Source organism: Emydura macquarii, unplaced genomic scaffold, assembly GCF_026122565.2.
Source record: "Emydura macquarii macquarii isolate MOO-44397 ecotype Brisbane River unplaced genomic scaffold, CSIRO-AGI_Emac_v2 contig_2897, whole genome shotgun sequence".
NCBI lineage: Eukaryota > Metazoa > Chordata > Testudines > Chelidae > Emydura > Emydura macquarii.
In genome coordinates this window covers 37,475,488-37,501,551 of record NW_027133034.1, presented here as the reverse complement: position 1 = coordinate 37,501,551, position 26,064 = coordinate 37,475,488, and the positions used below count along the sequence as shown (strand labels likewise).

General features: G+C 36.9%; 1 protein-coding gene across 1 annotated transcript in view; it reads right to left on the bottom strand.

The window, feature by feature from the left end:
* Positions 1 to 26,064, bottom strand: part of KIAA0825 (KIAA0825 ortholog) — a 284,840-nt gene that overhangs the window by 152,066 nt on the left and 106,710 nt on the right. The window contains exons 15-19 of the mRNA XM_067568905.1: positions 24,241 to 24,474; positions 22,163 to 22,571; positions 18,002 to 18,161; positions 9,033 to 9,188; positions 2,570 to 2,664 (exon numbers count right to left, since the gene is read on the bottom strand). Coding sequence (XP_067425006.1) covers positions 2,570 to 2,664; positions 9,033 to 9,188; positions 18,002 to 18,161; positions 22,163 to 22,571; positions 24,241 to 24,474 — 1,054 coding nt within the window. The remainder of the gene's footprint in view (positions 1 to 2,569; positions 2,665 to 9,032; positions 9,189 to 18,001; positions 18,162 to 22,162; positions 22,572 to 24,240; positions 24,475 to 26,064) is intronic.

The following is a 26,064-nucleotide window of genomic DNA, read 5'->3' as shown; positions in this document are numbered from 1 at the left end:
CAATTCAGTTTAAAAAGGAGACAAATAATAGATGACATGATAGAGATATATAAAATAATGGATAGTGTAGAGAAGGTAAATCAGGTACTCCTATTTATATTCATCATGCAAGTACAAGGGGATAGCTAATTAAATTACAAGTCAACCCCCATCCTGAGTCAACTCCTTACCGGAGGTAATGAGCAGATGGTATAAAACAAAGATATTTCTCTGAAATGGGGATATAATATAAGCTTCACATAGTCAGTAGAAAAACAGGATAATGTTACGGTAAGTGATATAACCATGCAAGATGACTCCACTAAAGTTCAAATTCAAAGAAAGAATATAGGTTCCCAATTCATGGAAACAGATAAAATAGAAAATCTGACTTACAAGTTCAAGTAAGTAAGATGTAAGGAAACCTTAATCTCCACGTTATCTGCCTACAAACATGGAGTGCATCTGTGTCTTTTACTATAAAAATTGCAGATATTATTCATACTCTGATTTTGAACACAGAGATATATATGGAAAAACATCTGAATTCCACTGAAACCATGCCTTCCAGACATATCTGCCTCTAAAAAAGTGTCTGTCTCTGAGATAGGGATTCAAACAACAACAGTTTCACTATCTCATATTTTGAGTGATCAGGCTGTATATGAAGCACAATTAAAGCTCATCACTATAGTTCACCTGAGTTTACTTTCAACAGCTGGGTATCTATCATAATTCAGGGGTTAGCTGCATTTCCGCCCTGTGCCCATTAAGGTCTCAAGCCTCCAGTTGTCAGCTCTTTATGGGCAGGGACCTGCATCCCTCTCCCTCCACACCTGCAATTTAGGCTTGCAGTCCCCATGCAGGTTTCACTTTAGTTGAGCACCTGCAATTTGTACTCTCTCAGGGACAAGTACAGGGTTACCAATGACCAGCCAGCTGTCACAGAGCACAGTACACTTATGTTAGGACAAAAGCATTACCAAGAAAACATATAATAAAACAAATAGTTTACATGTTTGCTAAGATCACTCATCTTCCACATGGAGATCCTTGCAGGTTTCCAGTCCTTCAAACCTTTCTAATATGGTTTCGACTTCTTGGTTACTGTTTCATGTAAATTCTTGGATCAAAGTGAGGGTCTCTAAGCCAGTTCAGCTTCCCCCTTCATACCAAAATCCTGTTATTTGTCTGCTGGCCCTCTTGAACCCAGTCTGAACCAGTATGTGCATTTCAGCCCAGGGGGTGGTACTTCTTTGGAGTTGCTTACCTGTCCCAGGATTTGCAATAATTATCCCCCACTGATTTTAATTCATAGGGAAAGCTCAGTAACTCTCCCTGATGGAGCGAGCATACTGTCTCTAGCTCACAGACATACATATAACATTTATAGATACTCAAGTTTATGAATGATCCCTTTGCCCATAGCATATGACACATCTCAATAAAATAATCTTTTGAAGTTTCAACACTTTTGCATCTGTCACAGTACCAACAAGTAACAAATAAATATGTTGCAATTACTGAACAAATCACAACTTCTGCAGAGCCAGGTCTAGAACTCTGGGCCCTCACCGTCCAAAACCACAGATCACCATCATTCAGCTAAACATATCTCACTGGATATCAGTAATAGCAGGTCCCTTTATCCAGTCCATAGGCTAGTAAATAAAGGGTAATCTCACACATACCAAATGAATATATTACAGGAGAAACCTTATACATATTAGAAAGGCGCAGTCATTAATTCAAAAATACCACCTTCTATTAATACAAATAGAGGTCAGAGGCACCTCAGAAATACCTTAAATATATAAGTAAGGCAATTTACCAATCATACTTATATTTGTTCTGAACCAAGGACAAAATTACTATTTTTGTTCTATCTGATAGGATACAGACACAAATACAGCACATAAATCCTACCTGTAAAGGATTTAGAGTATTTTACTGTACATGCACAACTTTCAGCTGTCTGTGAGTTTTCAGAATGTCATTGATTTTGCATTAAATATCCTTGCTTTTCATTAAGCACTGGGACTTTAAAAGACAAAAATGTCATTTTAAAGATGAACTGTTAGCACTGTTAAATAAAATTTGTTGCATTATTTTTAAACAATTTAAATTAATGTTTCTGTGCTATAGCTATCCTTCACCATGACATCATTGAATTTAGGCCTTCATCACTTATTTTAACAAGCATTCCCCTGAGTTCTGCACTACATAGCTGAAATTTATATGAGCATTATGGATTTAGAAAAAGCAAAAAATTGCTCCTATTGCTGTATAAAGTACTGCTCCAGACAATGGCAAACACATACTGGAATCTAAATCACAAAACACACAGGCCTTTAACCTTGAGATAAGAATTATAAATTGTAAATTATAAAATTATCATTAGTCTTTCTCATTGCATACCAAGTAAAGAAAAAAAATCCTTTAGAACAATTACCTCTAAAATTCTGTAGTTTAAAAATATATTTCCAAATTATTTTACAATCTGTATCAAAATTAACTTTAATGTATGGTATATTACAAAGTAACATTGACAACTGGAAAAACTAGACATTCTTTATAAAAATATTATTACCTGTGTGCCAGCAGTGCCCTGAAGGTCATCTGATTCAGTCCCAGATAACTTGGCAGCAAGATTGACCAATCCCAATTCCATTCAGTAATGGCTGACTGTTGAGGTATGGGAAGAAGCTATTGTTAGTTATTAATCAGAGTTAATATGATCAGTAAATTAAACCTCCAGCTGCGATAGACTAACTAAGAAGGAGGGGGGTCTAGAACAAGGACTCAAGCAGATGATATCAATCATGTCCACAGAAGAAGGTTTTTATTCCAATAAGACAGCAATTAATTTATAAATCCATTTGGGGATGTAGCCATTATTTATAAAAAGATAAATCAATTTTTTGAGTCGTTATTCTTCCAACTGTTAATGGCATTTTGCCCAACCACTTTCTCTGAGAGCTTGACTCTATTTGCAAAGCAAAATAATTGGCAACTTTTTATGTATTGTAGCAATTTACATTTTCTACTGTCAGCAAAAAGTTTATCAAGAGAAAGATCTTGGTGTAGCTGAAATTCATGCTGTATCTTAATTAGTGCGAGGTATTTTACTTGTCTATTGTTGTGTAAGGCATTGCAGTCAGCAGATGGTTATTATAAATACCTGTAAATATAGACAATATGAACTCAAGTAATGACCTGTTGCTTATTTAATTAATAAAATCTATCCAACAATATATATGTATGTTAATATATATGGTTAAATGGCAAGGTTCAAGGTTTGGTTATTTGAGCAAAATAAGTATCCTTCAGAAAATGAAAATCCAGCCTAAATGAAACCAATAGGAAATAAAGTAACAAACAATACAAGGCAGAGTTTCCATCAAGATTTTCAGGGTTCCCAAGTCCCATAAAACTTCTGGTGCTACTGGAGACAGTTGAATGTACACCAGGGTTCCTTTTCCAGCCAGCTGCTTTCATTCTCTCCCTCTCTCTCTACCTTTCTTTTACCCCCCTCCTTTCCTTCCCTCATACATTCATACACAATAAAAGTCATGGAGAGGGCGGAATAGAGAGAAGAATGGGAGAGAGGCAGGGAAAGTGAAAGAGTGTAGGAGGGTAAATGAGGAAGAAGATGACTGGTGAAAGTGAACGTCTGGGTAAGAATGAATGAAGAGGAAAAAGTCCATCAAGAGTGAGATGAGACACAGAATGAATTAATGAAGAGAGAGGAAAGGAAGTAAAAGAGGGAGGGATGGAAGCAGGAGAGACAGTGCTCCTATGTTCTAAATGTAAGCTCAGATACTCATTCATCCTGTACACAGAATAACAAAAAACAGAGAGAACACTGAAGATAAGTGAAATTAGGAGGGCTAAAAGAGAGTGATTTGAAGAGCAAACAGCAAAACAATATTTTTAAAAGGCAACAAGAAATTTTGTAAATGTAATAGAAGGAGGAAGCCTGGGACAGAATTGGTGAGTCTGGTGGACTAATCAGAAAGTAAAGGAGCAGGGAAGGAGGGTAAAATCACTTAAGAGAAGCTAAATGATTTCTTTGAAGCAGACTTTGCCACAGATCAGTTGAGAAGCTGCATGACCTGTGCCTTACTCATATTAGGTAGTAAAGAAGAGGCACTGTCAGAGACTGAGGTGTCAGGACAAAGCAATAAAATTCAGAGTAACAAGTTGCTAGGACTAGATGAGTATTTCTGAAGGAATATAAGAATGAAGTGGCTAAATTGTGAACAGAAATTATGTACTCTCTTGCAAATTAGCTACTGAACCAAAGGACTGCAAGATAACAAATGTACATAGTCTTTAATTAAAGCACTGGGATTGATCCTGGGGTTTACAGAACAGCGAACTTTATTTCAGGACCAGGTAAACTGGCTGAAATTATAATTTAAAAAGAATTATTAAATCCCCTGATGAACATGATATGATGGGGACAAACTAGCATGGCTTCAGAAAAGGAAAATCATGCCTTTGTGTACATCAACATGACAGTATACGAGAGACAATCCATTGATATATTTTATCTGGACTTTTAAACAGCCTTTGAAAAAGTCCATAGCAAGAACATATATTAAGGAAACTAAGTAGTCTTGGGGTAAGAAATAAAGTCTTGTCTTGGATTAGAAACTGGCTATAACACAGAAGACAAAGAGTGAAAACAAATGATCACATTTCACAATGGCAAAAAGATAACAGGATGTGGCTCTAGAGTCTATCCTAAAACCACTGTTGTTCAGTGATATGGAAAAATAGGTGAATAAAGAGTGAAGTAGTAAAGCTTACAAATGACACAAAATCAGTTGATTTACTCAAGACTAGAGAAACTGCAAGGAAAAACCGAAAGTGGCAGATGAAATTCAATGTTACAAATGTAAGGTTATTCATATTGTAAGGAATAATTTGAACTATCTATACATATTTCTGAGTTCTATTTTAACTGTAGCCACAAAGGAAAAAGACTCGGCAACCATTATGGACAGCTCAGTGCAGTCTGTTGCTCAATGTGGAAACAGAAGAGGGTCCAGAAATCGATGATGAAAATGTTAAGAGGTAAAAACAACAACTAACAAAAAAAACAATTGTATATGAAGGGAGACTGAAAAGTTTGTTTAGAGGAAACAAACAAGAAGGGACATGATACAGTTATATAAAATAATGAATGGTATAAATAGGGCCTTTAGGTGTTTTATGATTCCACAGCCATAGATCTTGTTGCAAAATTTATTCTTTTTTTGCAGACACGGCAGAATTCAACATTTTTCCATGAGAATCACATTTTGCTCCAGACAGGTGTCAGACATTTTGTTTTCTGTCTCCTTGGCCTGCAGCTACCTCTTCCTTTCCAGCTTTTTCCATGAGGGAGAATTAATTGGGGAATGGGAACCTATGGAGCTGGAGTGTGGAGTCCATTCACCTGAAGAACCCAGTGAAAGTATTTATTGACAATATTTTCATTTCTATTTTTTTAATATGGGCCCTAGTCAAAAATACTGATGGACAACAAATTTCTCAATACATATTTTTGTAAAGGATTATTTTCTATGATCATTTCCCCCCACTATATTCTTTAGGTAGACTAGCTCCATGGGTATTGGCTGTCATGTTGTTCAAGTAACCTGTCTCCAAACCTCTCTCCCCTGGTAAGTGCCAGGAAGTGGGAGCCTATACCCAGCGTCAGAGGCTCATTCATCCCTGGTAACAGTCTCCAGGCAGGCCAGCATACCCTTTGGACTCACCCATTCCCTGGCTAATTTAGGCTAATCTAAACCCAGTGATAATGGGCCTGTCAAGGAGGAAGAAGAGAGCATTTTATAGGGACTGGGAAAGTTAACAGTGCTGCAGAATGCAGAATGCTTTTGCTCCTGAATTCAGTGCCACTGTGCCACAGAATACATAGAACCCTAAATAAACACAAAGTTGGCACTATTTATGCTCTCATAATAGAAGAGCTAAGCTACAGTCTTTGAAATTGAAAGGCAACAGATAGAAGGAAATACTTTTACACAATGCAAAATTAGCTCACTGACAAAAGATATAGTGAAGGCCAGGAGCTTAGCAGGATTCAAACAAGGATTCAATATTTATGTGGGTAATGAGAACATATATATACTTAAATTATATATGGTAAAATACATCAGGGATTTATAAATTCTCATGCTTCAGGGCAGAAGCCAACCACTGACTGATGGGATTAAGAAGAAATGTCCCATTTAGGCAAAATAATTGTCCATTATGAGTCTTCTTGTACCTTTCTCTGAAGAATCTGGTAGTAGCACTGTCAGAGACCAGATAATGGGCTAGACTGTCAATGGTCTCTTCCAGTATGGCAATTCCTATATTCCTGTGTTAACAGTACACCATTTAAGGAAATAAAATAAGGTAACTTATTTAATAGTATAATTAAGTTCAAGAGCAATTTGATTTACTGATTAATAGGTTTGACACATGATACTTTAAGGCTTGTGATCAATTATTTTTATTTAAATGATAGGACAGTTTTCCTACTTCTGATAAACAGATTTCATGCTAAAAATTTCTGGAATCCAACATAATTCAATATGAACTATCCCTTGTCACCTGCTGATTTATGGAGCACTGCAATCCTATAATATAGCAAAAGAACTCTGCCCTGAGTTGTCAGTATTTGAAGGTCTTATTCTACTCACTATTAATGAATGCAGGCAAGAACTATAACAGGTAGGATAAAAATATTATCTGCATTCCAAATTTGGGCACTGTTAAAAACTTTTTAACAGTTGTCTAAGACAAGCAATTTGGTCCTCTTCATTTAAGATATTTACAAAGGGACTTGTGGAACAAGAAAGAGCAACACATGTTTAAGACTAGTTCAGCTGGAGTCAAGAACCTCAAATTACTATTCATCTTCGTCATTCACACCATTAACACTTTCACTGATATACATTACAGGGATTAAATATCTATTAAAGAATATATGTTTTAGAAAATGACATATACAGTGAAAATGGTCTTTAGCCATGAGCAAAGAGAGCAGAGGTGATTTCTTTACCTCAATCTCAAACAAAATCGTATTGAAAAAAGATAAGGGACTGTCTGGTGGAAGAAGTTCTGAGTGTGCACTTCAGTACAACATTTTGAAAGATCAGCATTTTATATTACCATTTGAAATCATGGAAATGCCTACAGGGATCAAGGAGATTGGCAAAGTCTATTAGTAAATTTTTCAAAGATGCCTAAGTGATTTAGGCACCTGAATCCCATTTTAAAAGTTACTCTGGTGATTTGTCCGTTAAGTCCCATTCACTAAGGTCCATGCTGTAGTCACAGATGACAATCAGACTTAGGGATTTAAGAATATTTTACCTTAGATCTTTTTTTTTTTTTTTTAAACTGCTGACTGGTATGGTATTAGTTTCTACGAGGAACTGGATACCTTAACATTTTACTGGAGTAGCCTAATATGAATATCTGAAATACAAAATTTTCTCATTTTTTCTATTTAATTATATCTATTGCCAATGGCTTCAACAGAAAGACCAGGTCCATTGCATCAAGGTAACGAAAAATCATTCATAAGAATGTGCTTCCCATGTCCATATTGAACTAACCTAGTTATATGTGAAAGAATCTAAATTCCTCAAGTACATAAGATCCACATCACAGCAACAATCCAAATTAAAGAACAGGGGGCACAATGTATCAGTGACAACCCTCTTGCACTACCTAAATGGATTAGAATTGTCTGCACTTTAGAGGCAGCATGTACCCAAATTGACTCGCACTAAGGATGTAAGCTACTAAATGTTTAAATGGTGAGCAGCAGTCTTACCATTTAATGATTTAATTAAATGTTTAATTAAACCCCTGTGGGCTGCCCACCCACTCCCTTGTCCCAGCTCTCTGGTCCCAGCTCGGAGCTGGGCTGCAGCCGTGCAGGGACTTCTCCCCTCCCTGGTCCCAGCTCAGAGTCTCCAGCCACCCATGTTCTGCCAGGTCCCGGCTAGTAGCCGGGAGCTGGGTTCCCGCCGCCCATGTCCTGCCCTGTCTCAGCAACTGCAGAGTAAGTTAATGTTTAACCGTTTAAACGTTCTATTTTTAGAAGTTTAAACGGATAATTAATTAAATGAATTTTTACAGCCCTCACTCACACACTAGTGATTTTGTTTTGTACATCCATGTTATGAAATTTGTGCACATGCCAATTATTTCATTATCATGGTTTCAACACCTACCATCACTGTCATCATGGTTTCATAGTTTAAGGCCAGAAGTAATCATTAGATCATTTAGTCTGACCTCCTATATATCACAGGACACTAAAATTTCACCCACTTACCCCTCTATTGAGGACAATAACTTATGTTTGGCTGGAGAAATTTTTTCAGAAAGACATCCAGTCTTGATTTGAAGACTTCAAGAGATGGAGAATCCAACACTTCCTGTTTCAACGGATGGTCACTCCCACTGTTAACAATTTGTGCCTTTTTTGCCAATTTGAATTTGTCTGGCTTCATCTTCCAGCCATAGGTTATTGTTAGGCCTTCCTCCACTAGATTAAACAGCCCTTTAGTACCTGGTATTTTTTCCCTGTAAAGGTATGCTGTAATCAAGTCAACTCTTGATCTTCTTTTTGATAAATTAAACAGATTGCAAGGCATTTTCTCCACCCCTGAAATAATTTTTATGTCTCTTTTCTGAACCCTCTCCAATTTTTCAACGTCCTTTTAAAAATGTGAACACCAGAACTGCACACAATATTCCAGTATTGATTTCAGCAATGCTATATTCAGAGGTAAAATCATCTCCCTACCCCTACTCACTACTCCCTTGTTTACACAGACAAGGATCACGTTAGCTCTTTTTTCTATAGCCTCGCACTTAGAAAATCATATTAAGTTGCTTGTCCACTGATGCCTATATTCTTTTCAGAGTCACTGCTTTCCAGGCCTGCCTCATTGTGGAGATATGGCCAGCATTCCTTGTGATATGATATGTAATATTTTCATTGATAGCGACTGAAAATTTAAAAATCTTTCACTAACCTGATCAAACACATTTGCAGAATACTGGCTGTGCACCTGGAAAGGATTGAAAACAGGCTGTTCTTCTGTGCTCCTCAATGTCAAATTTGAATGTTCAATGGGCATTACATCTTCTTCAGCAGAATTGCCACAAGATAGCTGTTCTTTCAAATATTCCTTTTAAGAAGAAATAGAAATCAATGAGTATCACCTATCCTTGTTGGCTATATTCTGGTCAAATTCCACATATAAATTTACCTAGTCTCTGCTCAGCCAGTCTGTTTTTTCCCCACATCTCAGTTCATTATCAGATCTCTCCCTCCGCTTTGCACCTTCTTCTCCCTGCCCCACTGGCTCCCACTTTCAGTCTCCAAGTCTTACCAGTTCCAGTCTGACCCATAACACTTCATCCTACCTCAATTTTTTCCCCACCCACTGTCTCTCTGTCACCCTCTATTCTGGGTTTCTTTTCCAACTAGCTGACTCAAGTGTCCTTGCCCAGCCAAGTCCTAGTTTCTGCTCCCCAAGTACATTGTCCCAATCTACTCCCCCAGTCCTCCCCACAGCCACCTAAATCCAACTCCTATCCTTTTTTCAGCTTCCTCCTGTACATTCCCTGAATGCCAGTGGGGGGAGGAGGGGCACGAGTCATTGAAACCACAGAAGAGACAGGATTCCTGACTCTCCATTATAGTTCCTGGCTCTACCCAGAGCAGCTGACAGCAGCATTTGCAGATAAATGAGGATTTAGCACAGGACAACGGAACTACAGAGATTAGGACCATGTACCCCAAACAGAAAAAGTAATAATACTGTTGGGAGGAATAATCAGGTAGATGATACCAGTAGTGAAAGACTATACCTAATCTGTCTAGGAAATTGTGTGAAGTCAGAGAGCAACAAATGACATGTTTGTACACTAATGCAAAAAGTCTGGGTAACAAAATGGTGGAACTAGAACCACTGGTGCAGGGTGCAAAATCGAAAAGTATAGAGATAACAAAAATATGATGGAATAGCAGTTATAACTGGAATAGAGGCATTGAAGGATATGTGCGCTCAAGAGAAAAAAATAAAGGTAAATATTGGGGGGGGGGGGGGGGAAGCATTGTACACCAATGATGTAGTACAATAAGGAAATAAGAAGCATTATACACCAATGATGCGGCAGACACAAGAAATAGGTGATGGCATGGATAAAACAGAATCAGTTTCTCTCAAAATCGCTTTGGGGAAAGATTGCAAAAGAGATTCTACTGAGGTAGTGTTAGGGGTCTGCTGTAGACTCTCCCTAGCCCCCCTGTCCTGGGGTAGGATTTGGATATGGATAGAGATTTCTCTGATATTACAAGAGAGTTAAATACTATCAGAAATTGTGTCATTATAAAGACTAACTTCCTAGATATAAACTGGAGAACAAATATTACTAACACTGGTAATACCTGGATGGCAGCAGATAGATTTTTTCACCAAACAGTAAGGAGCCTAGAAGAGGTGATGCTTTTTTAAAATTTGGTTTGGGTAAGTAGTTAAGACATTATAGATGTTCTGGTTGTAGAAAATAACCTTGGATTGAATGATCATGAGTTGATTCTATTTAAATTAAACGTAAGAAGAATAAAAAAACCCTAGTTTATAACTAAAGTTCAAAAGGGCAAACTTTGAGAAATTAAGGGAACTAGTTAGTGAAGTAAACTGGACTGATGATCTCAGGGACTTAAATGTGGAGAAGGCTTGAAATGTATTTAAGTCAGAAGCTATTTAAGGCAGAAACTATCTGGAATTTGCGTCCCAAAAATGGGGAAAAAACGTGTAGGGAAAGGCTCCAGGACTAACTAGATGAATAACCACTCCAAAAAAGGATATTAGGAATAAGCAGAGATCCTCAAAGGAATAGAAGAATTCTTCAGCAAAGGGACTGATCAGCAAAGAAAGCTATACCTTGGAGGTCAGAAAGATAAAATGAGAATTGCCAGAAGTCAAGCTGAGTTATACCTTGCAACGGAAATTAAAACGAATAGTAAAAGCTTCTTTAACTATATAAATAAAAAGAACAAGAAAAGAAGAAGTGGGTGGCCACTATACAGTGAGGATGGGGTAGAAATATGGATATGACATGTAATATGGATAATATGACTGAAAAACTAACTTAATACTTTAAGTTAATACTTTACCTCACTTTTCAATAAGGATGCTAATGTTGAATATAATGGCAAAGGCAAAATGGCAACGAGTGTACAGACATAGAAATGATCACATCCAAGGTGGAAGCAAAACTCAAAAAAGAGTTTAATGCACTCAGACTGAAGGGCAGATGGGGAATGAATAAACTACATCCCAGCATACTGAAGAACTGACACATAAAATTGCAAGTTTGATACCAAGGATTTTCAATGTATCTGTTAAACTGAAGGTGATATGGTATGACTGGAGAATAGAAAATATAGTACCTATATTTAAGAAATGGGGACAAAATGAACCAGTCAACTATGGACCTGTTAGTCTGACTTCAATATGATGCATGGCTTTAGAACACATTTTAAAGAAAAGAATAACTAAAGACACTGACCCCAGCCTGCCAGCAGCCGAGAGCTGCTGCTGGGGGGGAAGCAAGTTCCTCCCGGCCCCACACTGGGAGCAAGAAGGGAACCATGGGGACCCTGGCCACGCAGGGGCCAGGCAGCCAAAGGCAGGGTTACGGGGCAGAGCCCGTCACATCCCCCCCCACACCGCCGCCGCCAGGAAGCTCAGGGGCATCTGTCCCTGTCACTCTACTCCCCACTACACCCACCACTCCCACAGTGGGGGGAATAGGGGAGAGCGGGAAACAGGCCCATAGAACTCCCCCCCCCCCCCCCCCCGCCGGGCTCTGCTGCCACTGCTGATGACAGGGGGCGTAAATGTAAGTAATGGCCCCCAGGCACCAGAGACCCACAGTACGCCACTGCTACAGGTTGTGCTAAATGGAAAGCTACTGGGCAGGAGGGAGGTTACTAGTGGAGGTCCTGAAGGATCCATCTTAGAACCAATCTTATTTTTACTTAAAGACTCTGACACAAAAAGTAGGAGAGTGCTAATGAAATTTGCTGATGACACAACGTTGGGAAGCATTGTCAATACAGAGAGGATCTGAATATTATATATGAAGAACTGGATGACTTTGAGGACTGGAATAAGAAAAATGGAATGAAATTTAATAGTCCAAAGTACAAGATCATGCATTTACAGACTAATAAGACTTTCTGCTATAAGCTATGGGCTCATCAACTGGAAATGACAGAAGAGGAGAAAGATCTGGGTGTATTGAGATGATGTTATGCAGCCATGAAAAAAGACAAATGTGATCCTAGGATGTATCAGCCAAGGTATTTCCACTAGTGTCAGAGAAGTAACAATGCCATTGTATAAGACACCGGTAACGCCTTATCTGGAATACTGTGAAAAATCTGGTCACTTATGTTCAAGAAAGATTAATTAAAACTGGAACACGTGCTGTGAAAGGCTATTATGATGATCAGGAGAATGGAGAGTCTATCTCACAAGAGGAAATTAACAGAGCCTGGCTTGTTTAGCCTAGCAAAATGAAAGCAGAAAGGGTATAAGATTGCTCTTGATAAATATATCAACAAATTAAATACTTGGGAGGGAGAAGAGCTATTTAAACTAAAGAACAACATTGGCACAAGAACAAATTGGTATAAACTGTGAAATAAATTTATGTTGGAAATTAAAAGAAGGTTTCTACCCATCAGAGGAGTGAGTTCTGGAATAGCCTCCCAAAAGGAGGTGGGGAGGTCAAACACCCTTTGTGTTAGAAATGGCCAAAAAGCACATCCCTGTCAAAAAGGTCATTGTCCTTCCAAATTTCAAATCTCTCCTCAAAATTAGTATTAAAATGGAGTTTGATAAATTTATTAACAGGATTATATGACAGGACTGACCATCCCTTGGACATGATATTACATGTGGCTCCCTTCCAGTGATATATGTCACTATGTTCCTCATGAGGAAAGTCTGTCTTCTCCCCTGTAGCCCTGAGCTGGAGCGAACATACTCAGTCACTCTGTGGGGATGGTCTATGTGCAGTCTGGAGCAGCGAGCATTTCCAAAGAAAAGATCACCAGAATTCTTTTTAACACTGTAAAACAACACATTTTCCCCCAGCCTTTTTCTCAGAAACGATTGAACCATTTTGGCTCCAATTTTCAAAAAAAAAAAAAAAAATTAGCCTGGAAAATTTCATCCTAAACAATCAAAAGTCTAGTACATTATAAGTAACTGAAAATATGGTCTTGTAATTGGAAGTGTCAAGCAACCTTAATAATAGGAGGTTCTAACAATCACCTAAAATTAGTAAATTATATTTCTTGACATGCAAACACATTTTTAGTTAGTACCAGATTGTTATTGTATGACTATGTATTGTATGATTAATTGCTCAACGGTCCCATACAAACACAGTGAAATACAGATAATAGACATATGTTCTCCAAAGGTATTTTAAATTATTTTATTATTTAAATACTCAAAACACTTGTAATCATGAACAATTTCCCTGGCATTTTAGAAACTATAATAAAACAAAGATAAATGATATTTTTGCAACAAATGTTCTTTACAATGTCCATCTTTACTTTGTTTTCACTTCTAAATTCTCTATATAAATAAATCATCATTGCATGACAATAAAGTGCTCTGAGTAAGTAAATCCATTTTAGGATGAAGTTTTTTTTTTTTTTTTTGAAGGGACTATTGTGATTATACCGTTTATTATTTGAGTGAAGTGTCTGGCGACTTGCTTGCCATCAGGTTGGGCAGATGTTCAAAATGAGCCCCTACTACAATTTCTGTATACTGTTTGAATTCAGTCTTAATTTACTTTGGTTTAACTCTTATGGCTAGCTAAAACATAGATACTAAATTTGATGGTATTTCATCCATACCTAATAGTTGGGAGAAAGGAATGAACATATTAGAAGGCAGCATGGCAGAAACAACTGAACAAGTATAAGCAGTGGATTCCTTTAATGCACATACCACACAGAAGCCACAATGAATGCCCTACTAAGTGAAAATATCAATATGTGATACAGGTTAGAATATTTGGAGACTCAAACTGGATTTAACTTCAGGACACTTAGATGCTGTGTGTTATGCAAATTGCATAACCATTCAAAGCACTAAAGCCATTCAGTTCCCTACGCTCTGTAAAAGATCCTGCCTCCTAATCATTCCTCTCTTTCCAACAATCAGTGCAGTCACAGAATCTGTTCTTGCTTCCCTCAATAGTTTGTGGCAGTTAAGGTTAATTAGTGCTGGTTTTTTTATGACTTTTGTCAGTTTTTCTTAGTCCAAACTGTGATTGTAATTTTTGTTGCTTGGGATAATGAATGAAGCGAAGAAGACAGGCATCAGAAAATACACCTCATGATCCAGTAAGATGTTTGTCTTGGAAAAGTGCATGCAATCTTGAAAAGGAGTAGTGGAGCCATTATGCCAATGAAAGAACAGTTTCTGGTAAGTAACTTTCTTTTCTCCATCATCCAAAGGTAAAGAACATTTGGAAATAGATTTTGTAGGCGGTGTCTCTCCATGGAATGGACATAAACACTGATGAGTATTCTATTTACATAAACAAGGACACACTGCATCCCCACCTGGTCAATGAATAAACTCTTATACACCTTTCTACTAAACCTGTTTAGTTCCAGATATAGGAATGAACTTCTTCAAGAAGCAAGGACATTTTTACACTGTGATCTGGATTCTCACTTTACTTCTGCTCAGCACTTCTGGGTGAGGGAGAAAGGGGGTGCATACGCAACTTTTGAAGTAATTATGCAAGTTCCCTGGCCCCAGGTTAGCCAACGGCCAATTTAACCCCCAGCACAAATTAGAACAATCTGAAGGCTGCTCTAATGCACTCCTCATGCCTAAGGAGTTAGGTTACACCAGCTCTATGCCAACCAGAGATTTCCCTATGATCAGGGAATCCTTAGCTGAAATGTTCTAGCTCTTTTGGGTATGTCAACAGTGTATCTTGGAGAAAGCCTCCCACACCGGGTCCATAGACTTGTTTGTGGGGCTCGGGTGAGCGTGCTAAAAACAGCTGCAGAGATGTTGCTTTGAGACACTGAGCTCCAGCCCGAGCCACGATGACTACAAAGCTATTTTCACAGTGGAAACTCAATTTTTGCCTGCACAAGTCTGTGAACCCAGGCTGGAAGGCCCGTGCACAGATGCAGTGAAGACATACCTCTTGTGTCACCAGAGCAGAGCATAGAGGCTTCAATGTGGGTTAGAATCTGTCTCATTGACTTTAGAATAGCCTAAAATTCTGTTTTCCATAGAAATGAGTTATTTGGCATAGATGAAAAGAATGGTCTTTGACATTATTAGGAAAACATTATGAGGGAAGGACATCTCAGATTGTTTCCTACAAAATTAAAGATCTCTTCTGAGGACAAAGGATGCTGCTACTTTTTGAATACAGCTATTGCTGTCTTTGAATACAATGATACTATTGGAAGTGAAAATTGTGACTTGGAACTTTTGGCCCAATAAATCATCTATATAGTCCCAACTTTCAAAAATGAATTTTACTTATTACCTGACATAACATGACCAAATTACCATGAAAGGTCATGAATGTGTTATTTATCTGAATACATTTAACTAGTCCTTTTGCATATGTTATATAAACTCCCAGTAAGTAGTATTACAATCAGACCATCCTTTGGTCCCGACAGAACTTGCAGTCATGGGATCCCCTGATTTCTCAATGAAGGGTACTCAACTTTGGGACATGCTTTCCGTAAAGCAAAGCCCATTTGGTGAACATCAGATCATGATGTAAGACCTGTCTTTTTACAAAGGGATTATCTGTGTTGAAAAGACTGGTGGAGATACACTTTGAGATAGAAATTTCATAGACAATTGTAAATGTGTTATTTTAAGTATTGTTTTGTTACTGCATTTGAGCTCAGAGACCAAGAAATGGGCATGTTTCACAAACGTAAAAATAAATACAAATAAAACCAAATTTGCAAGTACATAATGTATGCTCTCACCAACTGTGACTGGGTGTGAAACAATAATGTAAATAGAGTATTCTTGACTCATATGTGGTGTTGCTGGAGCCATGTCAATCACTGGATACTAGCGAGACAAGGTGGGTGAGGTAATATCTTTTATTGAACCAACTTCTATTGGTGAGAGAGACAAGCCTTAGCGTTATAAAGAGCTCTTAAGAAGAAGAGCCATGTTTCACCGCCATGTTAAATTAATCTATTTGAGCCTTACCAGGGTCTTGAGTATGGCCCCACTGAAAATGTTTTCACTTAAAGCTGTTATATAGATGTACTCTTTACTTCCTTGCTTCAACTGTTGAGTGGTATTGAGAGATGCCATTAAACAGATACTATGTTCTATTCCAAATAAGGCAAAATTTCATTGAAGTGATTTCTGTATATATGCATACTTTTATACACACATACTTCATAGCTAAGATTTATAAAACCAGATGCATAAAGTTAGGCTCCAAAGTCCATATTTAGGCAACTAAACAGCTGACTTGATTTTCTAAAGTGGTGAGCACCCAGCCGCTCCCATTGACAAAATATGGAGTAAGGTGCCTAAATATGGATTTAAAAGCCTGACTTTAGGCAGCCATTTTTTAAAATCTTGGCCTATGCTTAAATTTGCAGTATCAGACATTCTGTTATATATCCCTGCTTATACTGTAACTGCAAATATAAATAAATAATGCTTTTTTTAAAAATTAAGTAAATTCAGGTGCGTACATCTGTAGTATCACACAATTAAGTATACCTGTATATTGTATTAGTATGTAGGGTGAAGTGGAATCTTTTCTATAGTTTAGGGCAATTCAGTACATATAAGGTTACCATATGTCTGGGTTTTCCCGGACATTGCCTTTTTTTTGAGGCTCCATCCTGTGTCTGCGCAGATTTTTCAAGTAACAGGGAATGTCTGGGATTATTGCAGTACAAACACTGCAGCTCAGAAAGAACCCTGACTGGTCCGTTTCCCAATTGGTCTCTACCCTGCATCCGCAGCTGATTGGTCCATTCCCCTGCAGCCACAAATGCCAGATCGCGGCCATCCAGGCCCCAGCTCACAATCCTGGGGAGGGGGTTCCACAGGAAAGCACTGACTGATGGCTGGTGCAGGGTCCTGAGCTTGCACCAGCCACCCTGCCACGATGACAGGGAGTGACACTGCCCCCCCACCGCCAGTGAGTCCCCCCACTGCAGGTGCCCCCTCCAGCACACCCAACTGTACCCCACCCAGCTCCCACTCCCCCCCTCTCCAGGTCCCCCTGTCCACTTGCAGTGTCCTCTTTTTAGGAACCTGAAATATGGTAACCCTAAATATAATGTCATAAATCATTTTACCTGGTCTCGATTCTATGGGTTGCTATACACAACTGAATTGGTTTCCAAATGCTTAGTATACATACTCTTATATAATTTTGAAAGTGATTTAACTAAACAGGGTGATATAGATTAAATCAGGCTTTCACCTGAATTAATTTACTTCACCACTACAGATATGGGGTTTGTTTGTTGTTGGGTTTTTTGTGTGTTTTTTTAAAATCAGAAGAATTGACTAAGGATGTTTAATTCTACTTCCTGTAAGAGTCAGATTTTCAACAGAATGCTGATTTTCTTACTATGTTCTAACTCCTAAAATATATCTGTGGTCTACACAATATAAATCGAAGCAAGTTTATGAGCCATGCTCCTGTTAAAGTACATAAATAAAATCTATATTGTTTCCTGTAAAGTAATCGTTACCATACAAATGCAGAAAAGCCTAAACCGAATAGGTTCTATTACAATGCAATATTGAGTTTGGTATTGACTTTAAGAAGCATTATCACCTCCTTGACTAACCCTTAGCTGCCAGCAGACGCTGCCTCAGGCCAGTACACACCTAATTGCTCGGTAAAAAGGCCGTTTCCCTACCTCATTGAGCCGGATGATGTGATAAATTTGCCTCAGGTACTCGCTGCCACCTGGTTTGTGGCAGATATCCAGGACCATCATGTTTATTTTCTGCTCAGTCAATTCAAATGCAATGCCTCCCTTCTCTAACACTGCACTTTCTTCCACTGAAATAAAGGCACTAAAATAAAGAAAGCATACAAATATCACTACTGGGAAGTAATAAACATCATCAAACTACAAAATATTAATACAAAGTGCTAATGGAAGTCTGTATGTAACATCATATGTAAGATTTGGATTGCACAAAAATATTGCTCTTTGGATACATCTCTGAAGTTTTTATTAAAAATATAATAAAAATAGTTTGTTAAGCACTTGAAAGCATATTAAAAATGTAAGCATTTTTGTTGCCCCTATATTCTTATATATGAAGTATTTTCACATTAGTGCTATTGTTGAAATTGCTGTAATCAGGCAGATGAAAACAAAAAATTCTTTTTTTAAAAAGAATCTGTTAATTTTCTCTTAGCATTAAAAAAGTATCTTTGCCCCTAGAAACATTATTTAGCATTTAATCTTTTGTACATTTTTTTTGCCTTTCATAGATAATATTAAAGACTAATTAAAGTGTCAGAAAGGTAGCCATCACACTGAATATAAGTTAGAAAATTTAAATCTTAGTTTGTTTTCCACTGGTTATTTGTAGGTAGACACTTGTTGCCTTTATTTTTTTTAACCCTAGTACTTTCTCTGTTTCTTCTCTGCCAACCAGTCCTCAAAACTAGTGACTATGATGATTATTTGACTATTTTCCCCTGTAAGAAACAAACTAATAAATATGTGCTCACTTGGTACATAGTGAGAAACACTGCTGAAATGCATCCTTATCAACTTTAACCATCTAACTCAGAAGACCTTAAACATTGGGGTTTGTAGAACAAATATAACTTGACACCCAGATACCAGAGTGATAGACACATTAGAACTTGAGAGTCTGACAGACCACATCATGTTTGCTACATTCATTACTCTATTCATAGTAAGATCCACAACTTAAGAATTCTGAATGAAAACCAAAGTTTTCATTGTTTATGGGTCTGAATAAAATTTATTGTGGTGCATACAGCTGTAAGTTGTAGTTTACTGTTGAAAATGTGCCATGATTACAAAATTAGTTCTGCTGAAAGTTGCTGTTGACCTGAAGGCTCAATTAAATGCTACACAGCTGCTGGACGTTAATGCTGATATTGCTTCCACATGCAGCTTCAGAACTTCCTACAGAGTAAATAGTTTGAAAATATAAACTATAATTTTGTTCTTTGCTGAAGAGAAGTAAATGATACTACGTTATTATGGCACATTTTATAGAAAAGCTTAAAAAGAAATTGATCTTTAGAAATAAAGAATATTTTAAGTCTGGTCTTTTGATGCTGTGTATAGATACAAACTGAATTTCTTGTCAAGCTTCTTAGAGGTTGACACTGAAAAAGTTGCGGCCCTCTGACAAAGGAGTGTATCAGTGTCAGCACCCAAATTGTATCCTTTCCTGTCCATCACTGTGCAGGTGAAGCAGATGATTGGATTCAGTCAGTCCTATGATTAATGAGTTCCTCTCTGGATTTGGGACTGCCTATCAATCATGTCATTAGGGAGAATGTGCCCTGAAAGAGGCAGACCTCAGCCAAGGAATAACTGCATTCATCTTAATCTGTATATGCACCCAGTCAGCCAAGTCAGGGTCACCATGATGAAAAACAATAATCTTCAACTCGACAAATTACTTTGCAAAGACAGACATTTCTTTACTTTTTGGGCTGTGTGTTCTCCAGAATCTAACTTTACTGTTTACAGTCTGCTGTTACTACAAAGTGAAGGTTGTTTTAATTAATAGTAATGCTTTCAGGCAGTATACAAACAGGCAATGCTTACAACTGCCACTTTTTCCACTGTAGTTTTTTTTTTTTTTTTAATTTCCATAAAAGTAAAGTTAAATGTGTGTTCAACAACTGAAAAAAATCTATCAAGTAATTTTGTATACAGCCAAAACAATAATCTTGATAAGAATTAAAATAATTTAACATAAAAAACACTACACACTTTTGTTTACAAAAATATTATGCGCTTCCTGTACATGTCCTCTGTGGTTCAGGTACACAGAAACTAGAGATAGGGGTGTATGCGTGTAACAAACATACACATACACTTATATATATATATATGTTATAATTATATACATATAAATATGGATGCACATACAGACATACAGACACACACACACAATTTTAATCATGGGATGGCTCCATAGTGAGTAAGTTCCACTGTTATATTGAAGATTCTTATAGGTGACTTATTTCAAAAGAATCAGTGTGAGATCAGAATCCTCTTCTTGAAAGATCCTTTTTAAATTTAGCAACCTAAACAATTCTGCATGGACCATTTCCTTACCTCTGCTAATTCTTTGAATTTCCTACTTCACTGAATCTCTTTTACAAATTGTTTTAATAAATAACCTTTGCTTCTGCATTGAATATCTCAGCTACTTAGTCACTAGAGCAACATTGGCTTTCCCTTTCAGAAACCGTCTTAAGTCATTTGGATGTACAATGACATGTTTTCTGAGAAAGGCCCTACTCCTGCAACGAGCTTCATGCACGCATAAGCCCATGCACCAATGGGGAGTTCCACTATGATGACCCTCCCATGCAGAGCCCATGACATGACTGGAGATTTAGAGAGTAAGTAATGGTATTATTCAATTCCTTGAACTCAAAATGAGTAAAAATATTCTTTTGGCTAGTTGGTTCAACATTGTAATGAAAGAGAGAGTCATTGCCCACAGTCAGATACCTGGTGTGACAGCTAGTAAATAAGTTTTTTAAATATTAGGAAAGTTAGTATAATACTATATCTATTTGACTTTATGATTAATTTTTCAAATTAAGCAGATATAAACAAAAAGTTAAAGGGCACTCCTGTGAGTTATTAGGAATCAGCACCTAGACACTGCTCTTAAATTGAATTTCCATTACTTTAAAAAGAGCCTATAATCTGAGTAAATTATACTTTGAATTATGACACTATTCGGGTTGATATCAGTCTCCAAATTTTTAAAAATATTTTGTTTTATGACCAGTCACATGAATGGCATCTGGCTTTAATCCGTTAATCATTGGATTAAAACCTGTATATTAGTAGTATATGCAAATAAAGATTATGAAGGTCACTGTCAATGAGCATATGTGTGATACTATTACTGTTTACTGCTATTCTTGCCAACTGAATACCCCTAGAAGGAAAATACTTTAGTGTGCTGCACAAAAGCTTTTGATTTAGATTGGTGATTCAAATCTGAATTACTATATTGTTTATATGGATTATTACTGGAAATAAATTAATGACACTGACCTTGTAAAATATATATAAAAAAGAGAAGCAACCTTACTTTCAATAGTCAACAAATTTATTGGTGTAACTCCTATAAATTAATATCTGAAATCTGAGTATTTTAAAACAGTAATACACATCACCAAAATTAGACAATTTTCTTCCATAAAACTAATTTTTGGTAAGAGAAAGCTGTAAACATATTTAGATCCATTCAACTCCTCGAGAAACCTTTGCCAGGTTTCAAAACATCTGGACCTTGATGTCAAATCTGCAAGGTTGATATTTGCCTCATAAAGAAACAGTTGGGTGCCTTCCCTGTCCTGTTTTGATATGCCCCACTTGCCCTCAGGGTTTGTGGCTACAAAGTGAAATGTGCTTATTTTTTTAATCACAGAAAAATACAGAAAGCTGTTTAAAGACATTAAGTCCTCCTTAATTTAATCATCATAGCAAAATCCATTTACAAACATAATATGCTGCCCTCCAGTTAGTGTACCTGTTCCCACATAGAAAGTTGTAGAAACTAAATTGTCCTTGTTTTTTGTGATAATAAGAAATCTCTATGTGAATAGACTGTTACAATGAAACAACTGTGGTTTACATTTTACTATGCAATTGATTTCCACAAATCTTTTACTATCAAATTTTCTCTACATTAAGAACTAAGCTAGAGAATATAAAATCATTGTTCACCTGGCAATAGTTTTATGTATTTATTTGATGCTGTTATGAACATTTTCAAATAGCTCAGTGAAAGAAAAATACCATCTGAAAATATTAAATTCTTCTTACCAGTCAATGCTCAATTTTCTTGCTTTCAGCAACTGGCTTTCAATCCAGTTTGGTCTTTGTTGTTCTATACTCTGTATAACCTTCTGTGTAACTTGTGTAGGACTACTTTTCTGTTTTCCCACAATACTTTCCAAACACACACGAACTAAACTGAGTTTCTCTTTGCTCCATCTGTCAAGTGTTGCACCTGTTAAAAGTTCTGCAGTGTTTCCATCCTCAAATATCCGACATATAATTACAATCAAGTTCCAGACAAGCAGGCCAGCTTTTTTCGATTCAACAAAGTTTTTTGACATTTTCCTCTCAGACAGAAAAAAGAAGTATTTAATTGGGGGAGGCAAACATGCAATCACTGTAGGTAACTTGCTGATTACAATAGACACAGCCTGAGCTGCAAGCCTTGTGAAGCCTTTAAAAAAAAAAGAAAGAAAGGGAGAAAGAAAGAAGGCATGATTAACATTAATATTCTGGTTCTATCACAGTACAGTTATGAGTGTTGTATGATGATGTCTAACTTTTGTAGTGAAAATGGCTGAAAATATTAATTGCTCAAAAGTGTAGCTAGACCTCAACTGTACTCTACAGTATATTAATCTCCAAAAATCAATTTAAATGAGAACCTGTAATGACCTGAAAACAGAAAACCAAGAAAATTTAGAATTAAGATCACTATTCCATTTGTAACTAGTCCTGCTGTGCTAGCTATTACAGCCCAAATAATAGAGCGCAGCCCAGCTATTACAGCACATCGAATAGAGATGAAGATCGCTCATTATTCTGAGTGACTTGGAATAAAACGACACAGCAGTTTGACTTTAAAATTGCTCTGTATTTTTTGTTTGTTTGTTTAATTTGCAGTGTAAGCTAAAATCAGTGTAAGCTAAATCTCTCAGGATACTGAAGTGTATTTTTAATGTTTACCTTTTTCCCCCCTTTTCCTTTTTAGGCCCACAAATGTCCTCACACTACTCATGATTATTGGCTTCCCCAATATAAGTAAGATGTATGCTGGTACAGCATCTACTATTGAATCTGGAAATTGGAAGATAACTACAGAAGAGACACAGATAGAAAAAAGGGAGAGAAGAACACATTTAAAAAGAAAAAGGAAACCAAGTACAGCAGGAAAGAATAGGTGGGAAGGAAAAAGGATATGAAAAAGAATGGGGTAGATGCTCTAGCAGTGTAAAGGAGCCTTACAAAATAGGCTTAAAATAAACTTACTCCCACCTTAAGGCCCCTTTTCATTGCCAGAATATTGTGAAGGGATGTCAGTGCAACTGAGAATCAGCTTATGATTTTGTTGCAAATCATTTTTTTGGATACTAGCAAAATTTAACATTAAGGTTTTTCAGCCACTAATTTTTTCAAGTAAAAAAAAAGTACTTGAAAACATCTTTACTCCCTATCCTTTTAAAAAATGTTTCTATTATCTATGTTTATCATCTTACTTATTTTAATAACGGTATGGAGAAAAAAATATCTGCACTTGCAAACTGTATGCTAATTTCAATGCTATATAAATATAAATCATTGTGTTATAAAGCTGTGATAAATGAGGTTGTAATGTTTCAACCACAATAACATATCCTAATTAAAACTGTGATGACTATGAGATATTTACAAGCAACAAAATCTAAAAGGTTCACAGTACTTTCCGCCGGTTGAGAAACAAAACAAAATAAAATAAAATGATTTCCTGGTTTTGATCACCAAGAGATGATTCTAGAATATCTTGAATCTCATTGTACTATTTTCTATTGCTGGGAGATTCATGAAAAGACTTTAAATAACTATATAGATTTAAAAAAAACAGCACAAATGTGTTCAAGGATGTAAATCCCAAGTTACTGCTGTTCTAATTTAATAAGGAAGAGAAATGTACTGAATTATAACAACAATTTCACTAATACTTCTCTGGAAAAAATCAGGAAATTTGCTTGTGAATTTCGATAATGTTTGTTCTCAAATCATACCACATATCAATTCTAATTCTTCAGTTTTGATATGTTCTCATTAAATGGGTAACAAGTTCTTATGACAGGTTTATATAAGAACACAATTTAAATGTCACCTACATTTCCCAGATTCTTTTCTCTTCATTTCTCTGGGTGTATAATTCCATTCTTTTGGAACTGTCTTCAGCAAACTTTCAGGAACTATTTGCTTGTGCTGATAGGTTCCATAGTTCTCTGTTGCCTCCCATGAATGCATCAAAGAAATTATCTGCTTCACTATACCCTTGACTGAATTAATCAAAGTCAACTTCAAACATCTGATAATCTCTGGCTCTGATTCACCACAACTAGAAACTTCAGACCCAAAAAAAAAAAAAAAAAAAAAAAGCATTAAACATTCAATATGTATATAGCCATTTGTGAACATTTGATTACTATTAGTAGTTCAGAAAGAGGTATTTTAAAAGCCCCGTGAAAATAAGAGTAGCAACATTATGATTCACAACAACTTCATAGTTACAGTTTTATAAAAAATTAAGAGAAACATTAGAAAATTAAAATGTGACAATTTTATAGGAGCGTGTATTTTATAGTTTTATTTCTTTTTCCTTTCCTTTTCTCTGTTCTTTTTCCATTTAAGCTAAAAATAAAACTTTTCCAATTGATACTGTCCCTTTCCATGCTGCACATGTTTTTAGTTTGTTTGCTTTTAATGGAGCCAGCTAATTTGACCATTTTTGTTTACTTCTTTACTTCTGAAGCTGGATCATCAATAACATTATCCCAGAACTGAGAATGCTATTTGATAGTTAACCAGACTATTTGTTATTGTTTAATTAGAAAACCAGCAGAATGAAAAAATAAGACAACATTCCGGTGACAAAAAGATGGAATTTAAAAAAACCCAACATCTAGCCCAGAGTACTGTAATATAGTACAGGTCATATCCCACAAGTTAATTATCTACAATGCAGTTTATGTTGTGAGAAGCAGGTATCAAGATAATGTAGGGACATTCTTTCCCTTATTTTTAGTATCGTAGAGAATTTACCATTCTCTCCAGAAATTGAAGTGCTGCAGCCCTCAAGTCATGTAGTATGTAGTTCTACTGGAAGTTCCGCCAGATGTTGGAGTGGCAATTTTGAAGAGTATGTGTGGAAGCGTATTGCCACAAAACCTCAAAATATGGGGTTTTGGCAGAGTAGAGGCCACCATTAGTTTCCTATAATTCCAAACTACAATAAAAAGTGATTTGTGGATGGGTGATGAAGAAAATGGAATGAGGAAAAAGAAGGTGAGACTGGGAGTATGTCTATACTGATTCCTCTGCGTGGTGCTCCACGGATCAACAGAGCGGGATCGATTGAGCAGGCTGTGTTGACTGGAGGGCATTTCCTGTTGACGCAGCACAGTGAAGACGCCGCAGTAAGCCTATGTCCACACTTGCCATGAAATTCGGGGAAACTACTCTATGTTTTCGACAGAAACTACTCTATGTAGCTTGCATATCTCCCGTTAACGTCCCAACTTTTACTTACCACAGCGTCCTAACTTCACTGTGCCAATGGGAAACATCCTCCCGTCAACGCAGCGTTACTCTTCTTGGCGGGGGTGGATTAGCAGCGTCGATTTCCAAGTCAATTGAGCAGGTCTCCACTTCCGCTCAATCAATCCTGGTGAATCAATCTGGTGGCACCAACTGTGCCGCCATCAGTATAGACATAGCCTAAGTGAAAGTTAGCAAGTCAATGGGAGATATGCAAGTTTCAGTACGTAGCTTGCATATCTCCCGTTGACGCTGCTGGCAGTGTAGACCAGGCCTGAGGTAAATTGAAGGAGCACATTCCAATCAACAAATGAACTGCACTGCAGGACAGACAACAGTAGACCCCAAAATGGAACTCAGCAGAAATGTCCCTCAGAAAATTTAGAATCTTCAGTTAA